This window comes from Taeniopygia guttata, chromosome 11 (genome assembly GCF_048771995.1).
Source record: "Taeniopygia guttata chromosome 11, bTaeGut7.mat, whole genome shotgun sequence".
Classification (NCBI taxonomy): Eukaryota; Metazoa; Chordata; class Aves; order Passeriformes; family Estrildidae; genus Taeniopygia; species Taeniopygia guttata.
This window is the reverse complement of record NC_133036.1, coordinates 13,864,557-13,881,316: the sequence shown is the minus strand read 5'-3', so window position 1 is coordinate 13,881,316 and position 16,760 is coordinate 13,864,557. Positions and strand designations below refer to the sequence as shown.

Here is a 16,760-nt window from a genome sequence, read left to right as displayed (position 1 = left end):
GGCGGGCGATGGAGCGCGGGGCCGTGCGGGCCATGGCGGCGCGGCTGGGCCTGGCCGAGCCCGCCCTGCTCAGGTACGGCCGGGCGGCCCGACCGCCGGGCCCGGCACCGCGGCAGCGCCCGGCACCGCGGGTCTGCTGGCTCTGCTGGAGTCCCGCGGGCTCGGTGAAGCACCGGCGGCCCTGCAGTGCGGAGCTGCCGCCGCTGCACAGCAGCACAGCAGCGCTGCAAGGGCGGCGGTGCCCCGGCAGCGCCCCGGGGCCTGCGGCCGAGCTGCAGCCCCGCTGTGGAACCCTGGGTCCGGTCCTGTGGGACAGTCTGTCTCGTAGCTGTGGCTTTGACGAGGGCTTGGTGTTCTGGGTGTTTTGCAGAAAAGCTGAGGAGTACCTGCGGCTGTCGCAGGTGAAGTGCACGGGGTTAATGGCTCAGATGACGGCGACGAGCAGTGCTGTGATGTGCCTGGACCTGGCGGCGAGTTTCATGAAACAACCAGTTGACAGAGTAAGACAGAGCGTGTGACTTGGCTGGCCGGTGCGTTCTGCCTGACTCCACAGAACCACTGTTCTGTGCTGTGTGTTGGGAGCAGGAATGGGAAATAATAACTAACTTTCCCCTAAATCCTGCAGTTTGCTGTGTTAGACCTTTCCCAGTTCAGTTTGAAACAGTGAAAATTGAGATCACCATCACAGTCCCTCCACAAATTAAGCTTGCTTTGGTATAATGTCAACTTAATTTCCTCTTGTAATAGCAAATAGATTACCAACAAGGATGTTAAATTTAAGATCTGTCTCTTTTACTGTGGGAAGAAAGCAGCTGCTCTAAGAAATCTTTCACTGTAGGGGTACCTGTAAACCTCCACCTGTAATTCTGCCAGGTGAATAGCACTGAGCTGTCAAAATAGTGCCTGGTACAACCTATTTGATTGTCCATTTACAGCAGGGAAGGATTTAATTGGACCTGACTCCATGAAGGTGTTGCTCATGTCTTCAACCCAGACTTTGGTAATTTTGTCGTTAATTACCCTGTAGTAATGAAGAGGCCATGTCATATGTGGAAATGTCAAACCTCACTTCCAGTGAAACGGCCTAAAAATATCACTGCATTAAAAGATGTGGCATTCCTAGGTGGATAGTCTTTCTATGTGCAGTCAAAACATACATTATTCACCGCACAAATTTGTTTAATGTAGCAGCTGAACTTAGTGCTTGTGTTGATTACCTGATTAAGATGTCAGGAAAGACCCTTGCTAATTCTTGGGGTTTGTCTTTGTCTTCTTGACAGAGCTATTGTGTTAAACTCTCTGGTTTGAACAAGACCACCTACCAGAGCTCCATGAAGTCTTTGGAGTGTTTGCTAGGGGTGAACCAAAAGCTGGGGATGCGAGACTTGGCTGTGCAGTTCTGCTGCTCAGAGGCAGTGAACTTGGCTTCAGAGATCCTGCAGAGGTGAGGAAGCTCTTGTAGGCACACTGGTAACCACAAGTAAGGTTCTTAGCTCCTTAGGTGTGTAAAGAGCTTGATGTTTGGAAGGGCCAGATATCCCCTCATTGGAGCACTGAGATGAGTTCTTAGCACTGAGAATCCAGCCATGAGCTGGGCCACTTTTTAGAATACCTGTTAGAAAGATTTAGTCTGTGAATCTCAGCAACTGATTGTTCAACTAGGAATTTTTCAGCTGGGAATAGTGTAAAAAATATAGGACTCTTAATCTCTATATTTGCCCATAGCATCACACTGTCATCCATTTAACTGCTGATCATGGCACAGTTCAGAAGTAATGCTCAGTAGAAATAAATCCTCCCTTTTGGGGATACACATCTCCTAAAATGCACATTAATCTACCTGTAACACCAATAGGTAGAACATTTCAGGGGAAATTCAGCAGAGTTAACTAAAATGTTCCATTCTGTATGAGCTGCTTTGAGCAGAGCAGTCCCAAAAGAGCTCTGCTCTGCAGTGCTGTCACCCTGATAGCACAGGTTTAATGCTGTTAGGTCAGTGCACAAAGCTGTGCCTGCTTGGTGGCACTTAATACAAACTGGGAAAAAATAGCCTGGGGCAGGTGGACAATAAAAAAATGACATTTTTCAGTGCTGCGTATCCACTTTGTCATTTTCTATTTATCTGTAACATACATATTCCAGGAATCAAAGAAACTGTGATGCTGCCTTCTATTGTAGGATGCATGGAAAGCATCTCACTGTAAATTTTAAGATGTTAGGGAGAGCTAAAAGTGCTGTGTTGATCAGGAGCACAAGAAGTAGATTTTATGATATGCTTTGATCCAGATCCCCAGTTTAAAATACCTCTAATTCCAGAAGAGAAGGTCATCCCAACCTCCATTTTTCCCTCATGTGTTTTGCTTCTCTCAGCCAGTAGCAGCTGTTTCTGCTTGACTGGGTTGCAGAGGCCCAGGTGGTCCAACAGATCTGTTCAAGGTGTGAGTGACAGATGGATTTGAGAGCTTCCTGTGAGGCAAATGCTCAGGTGTCCCTTGTGTTCCCCAGGTATGAGTGCAGCCTCTCGGAAGCGCAGCGAGCAGACCTGGATTTCTCCAAACCCCTGTTTCTGACAGCTGCTCTGTGCACTGCCTGCAGGTGAGTGCAGCCTGGGAGACCTTCTGCAGGCTGAAAGGAAATGCCTGCTGAGACCAGCAGTATCAGTGCCAGCAGCTCATTCATTCAGGGTCTTGCTTAGCATACCCTGCTGCCCTGCTCCTGCACAGGGAGACAGCTGGAGCAAACCAGACCTTTCCTCATAGTGAAGTCTTCGATGTGCACTGCACAAAGCAAAAACTTACATGGCTTTTGGTGAAATGCTGCTCAAGGTACAGTAAGGGCTTCTGAGCACCAAGAAGCAGCAATTTGGAAGCAAGAAAAACTGCAAGAGCTACACCATCATATCCTGAGGATGCTGTAGCATCTGGGAGATGGCTCTGATAGCTGTAGGCCCATGTCAGCTAAGAGAGGTGTGTGTCTCAGACAGCATTTGGGAAGAATTTGCTTGTATGCAAAGATTACACCTTGTGACAGTCTTATTCAGCAGTACAGGTGCTGTGTATTTGCACAGCTCCTGACAAGGGCTTTCTTGACAAAGATTCACATTCAGCTTTTTGTTGTAGTGGTATTTTGTCCTGATTTCTCTGAAAATCAAAAAAAATACCTTTTCCTAAAACAATTCAATATGTAAGTTCAACTCATCCTGAGTTTCAGTTGAGCTGTGTTGACTGAATAGTGTAGGGGTCTGTTTTTTAACCAGATTTGTTTCTGAGTGAGACAAGGATAGGTGGGACTAAAAGGTCTGCCTTTCTCATTCTCACAGGCAGTGTTGGTACAGTAATTTATCACCTCACCTAAGTGATAGTTGCTGGACTGTTGCTTTGTACAGAGATAACTTTCTCTTGTAGGTGTTTGAAACTAAAAGTGGACAAAACTAAAATGGTGGCTACATCTGGAGTGAAAAAAGCAATATTTGACCGGCTCTGCAATCAGCTGGAGAAGATAAGCCAGCAGCTCAGCAGTAAGTTTTTGGCTTTGTGCCTGCAACACAGCACACCCATCCCATGGCCTCACAGTGCCCCATGCTGTTCCACTGCTGATTTCAGTCTGATCAATTTCAGCCAAATCTGCCCATCCATTACATTCTAACATGTTTCCTGCAGCCCAGTTCTACTCCCAGTCCTTGCTTCTGGAGAAGTTGCAGTATTTTAGCAAGAACGAACAGGAAAAGTGGCAAGGGCAAAAATAATATTTTCTTCTCTTTTCAAATGCTCACTGCTCTTTACAGCCTCTGCTGCTGCAATTCATTCCTTGCTTCTCCCATACTACCTGACCTATCTTGGATTCCTCCCTCTTGCCTGGTTTCTGCATCCTGTTAACATGGTAACCTGGCACACAAATTATCACAAACATCTTCTCAGGCTGACTCACTCCTGTGCTTTCCTTTTCCCCACTGCAAGATTACCAAGCTTAAGCCTTGCTGTTCTGGTACCAACTCAGCCATTCCCTGGCACCACCCCTCCTCATACAGATGTCAGGAATATTTCTTGCCCATTGTTGAGCCTGCAGCTCTCTCTGTTCCTTTTATGGGGGAGAAAGCCTGAAATACAATATGTGCCCTAAAGTCCTTGTATTTCTGCTGCCTCTTTCTCCTTTTTCTTTTCCCAAACTTTCATTTTTTACTTTCCCACTGAAAGTTATCCTCTCACTGTCTCTTCATACCCTGATGTTTTCTGCAACATACTGCCTGAATGTACCCCAAAAGCTCCTACTTTCTCCTAGGCATGTGCCCTATAAAAACCCAAACATTAGCCCAGCACTAAAGCAACTAAAGACAACTGGGAATTTCCTGAAGAATTCAGGGAAGACTGTGCATCTGTATAACTGCACAGCCTGTTGTGGGTATCTATGAAAATAGTGGGAATAGAATTGAAGGGAAAGAAATAATTGATAATCCTGCCTGAGGGACGTAAAAGGGTAGCAGTGTGGTTTGGGGCAATCAACATGGTGCATCATTGTGGTTACCAATGCAGCAGCAGTTTGCTGCTAATTAGCAGCCTGCTAATTAAAGCAGCCAGTCAGTCCATGCCATACTTGAAGTGTTGGCACCACTTGTAGAGCTTGAGCATCAGTCTGGACCAGGGAACTGCTCTGACTGGACAATAGTACTTGTGGAAGGTGGCACTGCTATCAAAGATTCACATTTAAGCCATCCTTGGAGCCCCAAATACCATTCACAAGCAAAACAACTTGTTTTTTCAGAAGATGTTCCACTGGCTGCAGAGACACCTGACAGCTTGCAGAGCACCCTGGAGCAGTGTGAGCAGGAAGATGGTAAGTTGTGTTTAGCTGTGGGTGAAGATTACCTCACTGGAGTAGTTCTGAGCTTTCCTGCTGCTCAGCGTTTGAGTTGTGTGATGGCCACGATGCTCCAGCACACAGCAGCTCTCAATCCTGCAAACTTTGTGGAAGCACACAGAGCCAGGCGGCAGGACAGAGGCGCTCCCACTGAGTAGTCCCAGTAGAAAGGACAGCTGCTGTGTTCAGACACAGAGGTGCAGAAGTGACTGTCCCAGCAGGTGAGGGCAGCAGTACCCACAGGATTGGATAGCACAGGGACAGCCCCCTCCTGCTGATTACTCACTGCCTGTTACCCCCAGCAGCATGCTGCCCATGATGGCCTCTCACGGGCTTTCTTGTTTCCTCACAGGCTCTGAAGAGGACGAGGAACTCCCATGTAAACAGCTAAAGACTGAAACAAATCAGGACTATGAGGAATGGAAAAAGAAAATCCTGGAAAATGCTGCTAAGGCACAAGAGACAAGGAGTACTGACTCTGTAACGCCAGCCAGTAATGTAACTGCTGCTTGCTCTTAATTTTAACTCTGCCTCTGCTTTAACAAGAGATCCAGTAGCATGTGAATGGTGGCTGCCTGGCAGACAGCTGATTTTATTTAAGTTTTAAGTATTTAAGAATGTTATTTTTAATAAATGACACCACGGCGTGATGGGATTTTACAGGAAGTGTGTGTGTGACTGCTCACCAGGCTCTGGCATTAGGGGTAGAATAGCTTCATTCTCTTGCTGCAAGAAGCAGGTAACATTCTAATGCTACTTTAAGTGTAAATAAGTTATAAGTTACAGGCCCTTGGGCCCCTGCCTAGAAGCAATCAGTGAAATAAGAGGAAGGGGACTAATAGTGCCTTGTTAAACTGCAAAGTCAGCAGAGAAATAAAGCCTTCTTTTTTTAGTTTTTTGGGCTTTTTTAAATAAACATTGTTCAGTCAATGAATCTGATTTATTTTCACATGTATAGGAACGAAATCACTTCTGCTTTTGTAGGGTCCCAAATATTCCAAGAAACAATAAGTACTGGCAGGAAAAGCTTTGTATTATGACATTTCTTGGCTGGCACAGGTACTTGGAATACAAAATAAGAAACATGGAGGAGATGCCTGTGCCTTAAGAATGAAGATATCCAGAGGAAAAGGATGTTGACTGGGTAACAGATTTTTTATGTCTCACAGTCATAAGCTTAGAGAAGAAGTCTTTGTTCCATTTCTCTTGCATGTTTTCTTTCTGGCCTGTATCCCTGGACCCACCCAGAAATACCTTCAGGTTTGCTTGGCAGCAGGGCTTAAACCAATGCTGATGAATACTCTTGTTCCACTTTCATGAAATTTATTAGTATTAATTCAGAAATATACAGACCAATGAATACAACGACATTCAGCATGCAGAAACACTGTGGAAGGAAAACATGAACAACAGTGGGCCTTCATAGAAGGTCATAAATTATCAAGATTCTTCTCTGTCCCAATTCTGGAAATGCTGCAGAAGACAGGACTATGCAAAGTGAGAAGCACTTGAGTGGAAAAGATAGCTAGACCAGAGTAAGGCAGTCTTACAAACCTCATCATTAGCAACCAACACTTCTGCAAATTCAAGGGGTGTGAAAGTCCATAAAGTTCAAAGGAACTTTACAGGTGCCTTTGCTGGAAAGCTACTTTTAGTAATACTAATCTCTATTTTTCCCAAAAGCCCATCCAGTTCACACTGAGTTTTGCAGAATCCAGAAGAGGAAATCACTGGTTTAATAAATAGTGTTGTACTTTTATCTGAGAGACTGTGACTCCCACTTTATGCATAATAAAAGAGTTTAAAATCCAAAATAAGTTAATATCGTGAAGAAAAGGTTTAATGTTCAAGAGCTAAGTGAGGGGGGAAAAAAGGGGTTTCAAAGGGCTTCAACCTCCTAACTGTACTAAAGGCAGAGTCTGGCAACACACTGTCTCCCTGTCACTGAACCTATTAGAAATGAAACCTGTTTTGCATGTCACACCATACCAGCTTCTCATACTGCATTAAAATTTCCAGAGGAGAAACAAATCCTCAAACTATAACTTAGCAACTTAAGTGCTGCAGTCATGGACAATGAAAAGCACAAGTTTTAAAAACATAAAATCCCTGGAACTCTCCTCTTTTCTCTACAACATGAGATCTTTTTACACAGACCCAACAGTCATTAGGTGATTTGTATGCACGGCAGTTTCACACCTCTCCTTCCAGAAGTTCAATCAGTTCAGCTCAATTCAACTTGCCCTAAGAAACAGCAGCAATGGATTGACTTAAGTTACTTCAAACCAAGGTTCCTCATAGTTCCTAACTATGCAGTGACTATTTTTTAAAGGAGAGAGTAGAATAATAAAAAAAAACCAAACAAACAAACCAAAACCACCCAAGCTGGAGTTGCACTGAAGCATCTTCATGTTGTGGGGAAATTACCTTTTGGAAACAAATACAGAAGAAAACAATGTCTGTATCTTTTGTTTTAAGTAACAAACACCTGAGGGACAAGTTGTGCCACTGTGTGGCAGTTCCCTAAAACTGGTAGCTCAGAAACATCAGTCTGGAAGAAAGCCTTTAGAGATCCCCTGCTTGGTGTGAGAGAGCAAAAAACTGACAGGGGTTTTCTGCTATAAACACACCATCAATACTCTGCAGAATCAAAGCCTTCAGCAAGAAGTCAGCCCCAGTGACAGCCACGTTTTTCCACCACTGTCTAGAACAACTAAAAACTTGTAAAAACAAACCAAGTAGCTTCTGCTTTTAGAAATCTTGTGTTTCTTCTTTAAGGCTCTTCTGGAACCACAGCACTAACACACAAAATAATTGAGGAAGACAGTCCCAAAACATTACGTTATAAAACAGGGATAGAAATGTTTGGAGACACCAAGTCCTCCTTCCATGGTCTCAAGTCCATCTCCAGGAGTGGTGGTGGTTTCACACGAGCTCATGAAAGCTTGACAGACATACTCTGAAATCTCTTCAGCCTGTTAGCAGCAGCCACCACATAGAAGTGTTTCTGTGAATAGAACAGAACAGTCCAAGCATGAGTGCAATCAAGGCAAAGGAATTTTTCTGCAGCCGACAGGGATTTCTCTTCCTGGTAAACCCATTTCCCTCTAGTGACCCCCAGCTTGTGTGGGCAGTGGTTCCTGCACAGCACTGTGAGGTTCTTCAGTGTTACTATGAATTGAACAGTGATAGGTCTTTAGATTTTGTCATCTTTTAAATGCAGAAGTTTGCCTCAAGCACTGCAGGACTGAAAAAAGTGTAAGCCTCTGGTTTAACTCCTTGGCAAGGAAATGCAACTCCCCAGTGACAGAAGGGTAGGAAATGGTCCTCACAGAATTTGCCTCACAATTCCACAGGCTTCTTTCTAACGAGATTGCCATGTTCACCTTTTAGGATCAATTATCTACAATCAAATAGAGACTCAAACACAAATTATTACCTATCACTTCATAAAAACTTAGTTCAGAAGGAGCCTGGGGTTATCAGTAAGATCCTGAAGAGTTCTCTCAATGGCTTTAAGCCTAGTTTTTTTTTCCTCTCTCCCACACTCCCATTTTGCAGTTGGAGGCACAAACTGCCTTAAATTATATCCCTACTCCTTAGTGACAACAAATCAATGCAACTGTTAGCAATGGAAAAAGTATAAAGATAATGAACTTTTAATATAAAGTTGCATCTGAAGTTTTTGAACGTGTAGAAAAAAAGATGCAAAAAACTTCTAAACACCAATCAGCGTGAAAATTGAAACCAAACTTGCAAGAGATAGAAGCAGGACAAAACACTTCCTTTACAGGTACAAACAGACTTCACAGCTGGTTCTTACAACCAAGCAGCCTGTGGGCACCAGTGAGCGCAAGAGGAGGGAATGGCTGTGCCTGTGCTGATCCCTGTGGAAGCAGCTTTATTTACCTTCCATGTCCTGTGGGTCATGTAGCTCTGCAGCAGCAGCTGGGACTTCAGGCGGCGCTGGCACTTCTGGGCCTTGGCAGGGAGGTTGTTGAGCCACTCGTGCTTCAGGCACTGCGTGGCGCTCATCCGGCAGCTGCAGGGAGGGATCTCCGTGAAAAGCCAGCCCCTCTGCTCCCCTCCTGGGGCCCTGTGCTCCTCTTTGTTAGGGATGGAGAAACTGCCTCAAGTGAATGAACACCACTGCAAATGCCCGTGCAGGGGATGCTAACAGCATCCTGCGCTCTCCAGCAGGAGGAGTGAGTGGGATGAAGGACTGCTGCTGGCTCTGCAGTGCCGCGCCTGAGCTGTGCTTCAGTTCATGGGTAATGCATCGCTTTATTATGCAAATTCAGAACTTTGCTAACAGAAAAGTAACATTTGTGGCGTTATCTGTCTCTCTTGACAGCACAAGCTGTGCCTCATATTTAAAAAGCATATTCTGTACCTCATATTTAAAAAGCACAATTGTCTATTCACCCTAAACTTGGATCAAGCTAAGCATACTTAATATCCTAACATCGAACAATGGGCCCAAATACCACAGCCTATCCTAAAAGGTTTGGGAAATATATGATAAGAGAGGAAATCTTGAGGTAGAGATGTTGGGGAAAAAAGTTTAATTTGCTTTTTTTTCAAATCAAAAGCCTATGTCTAACTCCTGAGCTCTGTCTGAGCTGTCACTGAGTTGATGAAAAGGAAGCTCCTGCCTGCTCACCCCAATTTCAGCAGTCAGGAGAGGGGGCTGCAGATCCTGCCCAAGGCCAGACCCACTGTCCCAGCAGGGCAAAGGTGCCTGGGCTGCAGGAGAGCAGAGGTTGCCACACACCTTGTGAACAACTGGGCCAGCTAATCACTGCTCTCTGCAACTCACTGACAACACTCTTCTCTCACATACTCATTTCATTCACAGCTTCTAGCCAGATTTTGCAGAGGGTCCCTCTGGATACCCTAATCCCATTGCACAGAAAAATTGAAGACTCCAAAGTTTACAGTCTCACACCAAATCATCATTACAGTCTGAGTAAAAATCCTTAGATCTCTCCTGCTGGCAATATGCTAAATTTCAGCTAATTCTTTGATTTTCATAGTAACCTATTGTTCAAAATTGAATTAGTACTAGAACTGATTTGTCTGATTTAGGTAATGATCTGGAAGTTGTTAATATTCTAAGCACTCCTTTGAATTCCCCTCAAACACACAATCTGTTTCACTGTATGCATCATTTCCTGATTTGATTAGTTTTGTATCACTACTCAGCAAGAGAAAAATTTCTGTACCCAGCCAACTCCCCAGCCGTGGTCTGACATCAGTTTGATCCTCATTCTCTGCATTGTTTCACATGTGCAATCACTTTTTATCCCAGCAGAGCCAAGAATGAGAAGCCACAAGCTGAGCTGAGTCCCAAATGCTCCCTAATGTCTCCCAAAAGCCTGTAGACAACAATGCATATTTTCACAGCTGCAGCTTCCATTTATCCTCCATGGCATTCAAGAGGCATTTTTGCAATTTCTGTCAAGGCCTGTGACAGTCCAAACTAACAATAGAAATAGTTTTTGCTCAGAGAAGCAAAATCTTTAGAAACAGATTTCTATACTGCAAATCCTTCCAGATTTCCTGTGTTCTGCCTGCATTGATGCTACTGTGAAAAGCAACTTTCCTCAGTCAGGGTACACAGACACTTTCCTTTAAAACAGGGGCTTCTGAATCGCTGAGGAACTGCCCAGCAAGCCCAGAGCCAGCACACAAAAATGTCACATAGTAAGTTCTCATTGTTGGCTGCAATCCAAACAATTGGCTGGTAAGAATTTAATATCATTGGTGCCACTGTTCTCACAATCAGACCCAGGTACCTTTTCTCCTTCACAAGCAGTCTGGAAATAAAGTCTTTGGCGTCCTCTGAGAGCTGTTCAAATGCTTCTGCATCAAAATCCCAGCTGCAATTGACTACATAATTCATTGTCTCTGCATCAGTCTCTCCCAGGAATGGGGACAGGCCACTAAGCCTTAAAAAAAGAAAGATGGGGTGGGGGGAGAAGAGCAGTTATCAGGGTGCAGGGTGTGTTTTTCCTTGTATGAATCCTCTGCTTTGTAACTGTTGCTATCTTATGGAGGGAAAAGCTCTCAGCTATGGAGGATTCCACTTCTCAGTCTCTGCATGATAAGGCAACAGTTAGGGGCAATTAAATGTTGTAATTTAGTGTTACCCCCTAGCAGTTCACTCAGGTCAGGGAGCACCATTAACAGATCCCCAGGGAATGGATTCAGTGAGGAATTAGGTGCATTCTCCAGTGCTTTCCCAGACAGGAAAGCTAGAGGGACTCAAGAGCTTTCCCAAATTGGGCCCCATATCCTTATGTGGCTTTAATTAAACAGAATTCTGAGAAAAAAATTATTTTTTACAGTTAGTCTCTAAGCCCATCTTTATTGCTTCCATCATTTATTACTTCATAGAGTTGGGTTTTGGCTAACATACAAATTTAAACCAGAAATTTATCCAGTTCACAGAAAACGTCTGTGAAAGATTCTGGAATGCAAAACAAGCTCATCAGAAGGTAGAGACTTTGGACAGACAAGCTGTCCATGGTTGCCACCCAGATATCAGAGAAAAGTTTTAGGCCTATTCATGATGGGTCATTTCTTAGACCCATGGCCCAACAGACAATATTAATTCTCCTGAGCAGATGCACACCAAGTCTAAGATTATAAAATTATCTGATTACAAATTTAAAAGTTAATTCAAGTCCTCAAAAACCCAATCAAAATTTAAATTCTCACATATTTGGGCAACTTTTCAGAGTAAAAAAAAAAAAGACCTGACCCATTTATTTTACTTTGCTACGATGATAAGGGAGAAAAACATTTACATATTTATCAAAGGGTTCATTTGTTGTTTAGACATTTTGGACACAGAGAGGTGCCTGTGCATGGAAAGCGGGGGCTTTAACAGAATTCATGAGGAGTGGTCACAGCCAGATGGGCTCAGAGGCTGCTGCACCCTGCCCTGCAGGGCCCCTGGAGCACTCACAGCATGTATGTGATGACACCCACACTCCACATGTCCGTGGGGAAGGAAACAAAGTCGTAGTTCACCACTTCGGGAGCCAGAAACTCCGGAGTCCCAAAATTCACCTTCAGCTTCTCACAGGGTTTGTACCTGTACCAGGAAAAGAGCCACGAGTCAGGAGCTGGGGAGCTGATCCCACCAAGGGAAGAGCAAGGCACAGCTTTTGGGAGGAGCAGAGCCGAGAGCCCAGCAGCCAGGGCAGCACTGGGGTGAGCTCAGGGGAATATTCCATCATTGTCCCTCTGCCAGAGCAAAGCCAGCAGGAAGAACAAGGACATTAAACCCTGCAAAGGGCTCCCCCAAAGAGTGGGAGCAGCTGTACCCTCTGCCAGGTAGCAGAGGATGTTTCCAGCAGATGTTGTCCAAAATCCATTAAACAAATGAGGCAGTTTTGACTATACAAGATTTGGAGAGAATTTGATCAGTGGGATGTCCCCAGCTACAGCTCAGGGTGAGCATCTGCATCACAGATATGAACACAATGTAAGTGAAGTGGGACTGAAGAGGATTATTTGGGCTTGGGACCAAGTAACAGTGACCCCATATAGGGGGAAATTATTATTATTTTTGCTACTGCAAAACAGGGAAAGGTTACAAAACTGAACCAGTAACAATTGCCACTGACAGCAGCTGGACTCACATCTGTGTTCAGACAGAACAAACCACTACAGCATTGCTTGGAAATCTCTTTCTCCTGGATGATCTTGTTCCCAAAACTGCTTCAGTAGAAGCTTGTATCTTTACCCTCCCAAATTAACAACCAGCCAAAAAAAAACCCAAATTCAATGTACTTTTTTTTTCTTTCACAAGTATTTTATGGAGACAAAGTCCTTGAACAGACACTTACATACAAGCACATAAATATATATAAGCATGAATGTACCAGCTTCTAGCTGAAGGAAAATCTTAAAGGGTTTAGAAAATAATTAGAGAAATATTATTGTTCTTATTGTCCTAATAATAGAAATATCTCCTTTTTATTCTAAGGCAATTGACCTATGCTCTCACTGCTTTTCTTTAAACTCATGCAAGCAAACTAAAAGACTGGAGAAAAGTCTCTATTTTTCTGAGGGTTTCCTATTTCACATGGGATGGCTCAAATATGCTTTTTTTCCTTTTTTTTTTCCTTCAATCAATGTAGCTACTTAGAGAGTTTAGCAGATCATTTCTACAATTAGAACGTGCACCATGAAACCCTGCAGTCAAGAAGTCTCTGGGAGCCTTCACAGAGTCCCTAGAGTAAAAGCTCTATATGGGGAATAATTTTGAGATAATTAGAGCAGTAGTAAAGCTTTATCCAAGAGAAATGTTATTTGAAAAAGTAATTAGATAATTAATGCACACAGCAGAAAGCTCATGCCTGCAAAAGCATAATGCTTAACTTATTCACACAGAATTATTACAGAGCCATCAAAACACAATCCCCCACCAAAGAACTACCAGAAACATATCAGAGATTTGATTTGGTGATTTTGATTTGGTTTTGTTTTGTAAAATAATTCACAACTGAACTTTCTTACCTCCTTGCTAATCCAAAGTCAATAATTTTAATCTGGTTTCCTGTGTGATTTACACATAGTATGTTTTCAGGCTACAAAAAGAGAAGAGGGTATTTTGAGTTAAATGTTTGAGAGCGATATCTACAAAAGACAGTATAAAATTCCCTCCATAAAATGCCACAAAAAACAGATCAAATGCACCCAAAATTATTACTTTCCCAATGAGAATGTTTTTCAAGGTGGGGATGTAGGGGTTGATTGGATCCAGCTGCAGAACTGCCTATGAGCCAGCCTGGTTTAATGTCATTAAATGTAAGGTGCTATATAAACAGGCAGGAAAAAAACAGTCTGTATTTCTGTTTAAAAATATCCATTATTAAGGGACCATTAGGAAAACATTGCAATTTTGCTGCAGGTTGGTTCCAGGCAGTAAAAAGTACAAACTATAGAAGATGACTGAACAGGTATTTGTACACTGTTAAAAAAGGGTAGGGGAAATAGAGGGAAGACTGTGGGCATTTCTAGCCAAGGAGGTTTTGGGTGGGGTTTTTTTCATCCATGATAAAAGGGGATTGTTTAATGCTACAGAGAATGAAGAACTTCTTATTTAAGACAGGCAAAAGCCCAGGGATCCTGATGATTCCAAGCAAGCTACTGAACAGACATTGGAAAAAAGTAATCAATCTCTAAAGCTCCATTCATTGCAGCTATTAATTCTATTCCTTTACAAAGTGAGTCCATGAAATGGGAAATTACTCCTCAGTAATCAGAGACTCTGTGGTGCCTAAAGCAGCACCACTAAAGCACAGAGAGCACAAACAACTGACCTTCAGATCTAAGTGGAGAATGTAATGCTGGTGCAAGTAGTGGACTCCTTCACAAATCTGTTTGGTGAACAGGATGGCATCCAGCTCTGTCAGATGGTAATTTTCATCTGTGATCCGGTCAAATAATTCCCCACCATCAAGACTGAAATTTTCACACAGAAAAGCATTAAAAACCCTAAAACCTTGCATTAACCTGATTTATTTCCAGGTTAGGAATTAGGCTCTGTAATTGAGGGTCCTAACAAAACATCCAATACAAAGTGTATCAGCAGCCTCAGTGACTTCAAGAGACTTACTGCTCTTGAAATTAAGTTTCAATCTAAATTCAAAAATGGGAAAGTTGGCAATAGTATTTGGTAGGATACATGTCAAACCCAAACTCACATGACCTAGTGATCCTATGGGACCTGGAGAACCTACAGGGAGTACTGAAGTGTCTGCTATTCTCTCATCTTACTAGTCATGGGAAAATAAGGCTTCAACCTACAAAATTTACCAAATGGAACTTCCCAAACTGAAAGTTGTTTCACATGAGCTGACAACTGAACTTAATTATGCACAGAAGAAAAAATTACTCAGCGGTAAAGCTCTGACAAGCTTTTACCCTGAAGAAATTACCTTTAAAACATTGTTTTTTCCTTCTGAAAGTGAGATCAACTCTCTCTTAGGCTGGGAAACCACTCACTTCTTCACAGCTCAGAATTATCATTCCCTATTTGCTTTAGTGACCTGAGAAAACCCCAACACCTGACAGTTCCTGAGATCATTTAAACTTACTATTCCATTATCAAAGTGATATTATTTTTGGCTTCAAAAGCATCATAAAGCTGGATCAGATTCACGTGATTTAACTGGTTCATGATGTTAATTTCATTTTTTACTTCCTCCTGAAAAAAAATAACAAAGTAACAAAAAATGAGCAAAATAGACTCCTTGAATTTCAACATACCAAAACAGAACTATTTATGAAGCCCAACAACAGCTACGGCACAAATCTCAAGGGGATTGTGGGTTTAATCATGAATACAGGAGATGATGAAGAGTCACAGCAAGTCCAAGATTTTGCAGTATTTGATGGTACCCAAGGATGAGCTGCTCCTCATGGGGCAGCTCGGGGCAGGGGTGCAGGCCTGGCAGGGAGGGCAGGGTCAGAGCTCCCAGCAGCATGGTTACCTTCTCTTTGGCTCCTTTCACTTTTATGATTTTGGCTGCCAGGTTGAGCCCCGTCGATATTTCCGTGCACTTGTGGACTTGCCCAAAACGCCCCCTGTGGATCCAAGGAAAAGATGGGAAAGATGGGAAAGCAGCTCAGCACTGAAACCTCTCCTGGAACTATTCTTATCATGAGCAAAAATAGCCCAGTACAAAGTGAACGGAGTCGGGTGGCCAGCAGCACAGAGCTCCTCTTTCTCTCAGCTTATGAAGGATTAGTTTTATCTTTCCAGCCAGTTGTTCAGTGCTTACATTAAAATATTAAGCCCCGTTGGTCCTGCTGAGGCATGATGGCCTGGCCATGCTCTGGCTCCCTTCTGTAACTGGACCCCCTTGCTGTTCTTCAGGGATATGTCAGTGGGTCTACTAGCAAGGGTATTTCTGTCCTGATCCCAGAACTTTTTAAATGACCATAAGACCAGTAACTGTAGCCACTCCACAGCCTGCATTTCTGGCGTGCTGTAAATTCTCCTCCATGTCACACAGATATGTTAATGCCCCTTGGGATGATTCCTAAGCACCATCTTTCCTGCTGTTGCATCACATTGCTTATACTTATTAAGCCATATTTGTATGTGGATCAATGTGGAAATCAAGCCTTCTTGTCACATAAGGATACAAGAATACAAAAGCTGAAGCAGCTGCAGACTTCCTATGAGTGAAAACTAAACATAAGGTCAAAATAATTATAACTCTTCCTTAGTTTTCTGTAATTGCAGCTCAGCACAGAAAAAAAAAAAGATTTTGGAAGCTGCCTGACCTAATAGGCTTTGTTGACTTTGTTGACTTTTCAGATTTTCAGATGCTCTGAATCTGCCTGCCTTAAGGTTGCAGGTTCTTCTCACAACACTGAGGCCATGATTATTAAAACAAATGAAAAAAACAGTCATCAGGATGGCAGTGAGGCATCTGAAAATGGGGCTGGGGCAGAAACCAGCCATCTAAGGGACATCCTTGATGCAGGAGCAGCTGTGATCACCCAAAGGGCTCCAGGACGAACCCAGCCCCTCTGGCTGCAGTCTGTCCCTCACACACACACCTTGGGGCCAGCTGCAGAGCCTGCAGCTCGCTGCCTTTCCCCAGCAGCACAGCACAGTGGGGACAGCCACACTTACCCCCCCAGCACCTCGTGACGACACACGGAGTAGCTCGTGGTCACCTCCGCCTGCTTGACGCTCACGATGCGGTGCTCGAAAGGAGCTGGAGGAGAGGGGCTGTCATCTGCAGGGGAGACAGGCTGCTCACTGACATGTCTGCACTCATCACTGCCCTCTTCCACCTCCTCACACCACGGATTTCATCCCACAGGGTGTGAGGGGCTTTCACTGCTAAATGCCTTTTACGGACAAGGAACAC

General features: G+C 43.7%; 2 protein-coding genes across 11 annotated transcripts in view; one reads left to right on the top strand and one right to left on the bottom strand.

Annotated features, from left to right (window-relative positions):
• Nucleotides 1–26: 26 nt before the first annotated feature.
• On the top strand, nucleotides 27–5,781 carry ORC6 (origin recognition complex subunit 6; the record flags this gene model as incomplete). Its single annotated transcript, NM_001245708.1, is given in 7 exon segments — nucleotides 27–73; nucleotides 371–500; nucleotides 1,281–1,444; nucleotides 2,506–2,595; nucleotides 3,405–3,517; nucleotides 4,759–4,830; nucleotides 5,207–5,781. Coding segments are annotated over 7 exon segments (777 nt in total). The 5' UTR covers nucleotides 27–32.
• A 376-nt stretch (nucleotides 5,782–6,157) lies between these two features.
• The window catches only part of MYLK3 (myosin light chain kinase 3), a 32,959-nt gene continuing 22,356 nt past the window's right edge, over nucleotides 6,158–16,760 (bottom strand). For all 10 annotated transcript variants that reach the window (XM_041718523.2, XM_072934356.1, XM_072934352.1 and 7 more), the window contains 9 exons: nucleotides 16,520–16,625; nucleotides 15,366–15,459; nucleotides 14,970–15,079; nucleotides 14,193–14,334; nucleotides 13,387–13,457; nucleotides 11,828–11,956; nucleotides 10,653–10,805; nucleotides 8,764–8,896; nucleotides 6,158–7,861 (listed from right to left, as the gene is read on the bottom strand). In XM_041718523.2, the coding sequence (XP_041574457.2) occupies nucleotides 7,790–7,861; nucleotides 8,764–8,896; nucleotides 10,653–10,805; nucleotides 11,828–11,956; nucleotides 13,387–13,457; nucleotides 14,193–14,334; nucleotides 14,970–15,079; nucleotides 15,366–15,459; nucleotides 16,520–16,625 (1,010 nt within the window). In that variant the 3' untranslated portion in view covers nucleotides 6,158–7,789. The remainder of the gene's footprint in view (nucleotides 7,862–8,763; nucleotides 8,897–10,652; nucleotides 10,806–11,827; nucleotides 11,957–13,386; nucleotides 13,458–14,192; nucleotides 14,335–14,969; nucleotides 15,080–15,365; nucleotides 15,460–16,519; nucleotides 16,626–16,760) is intronic.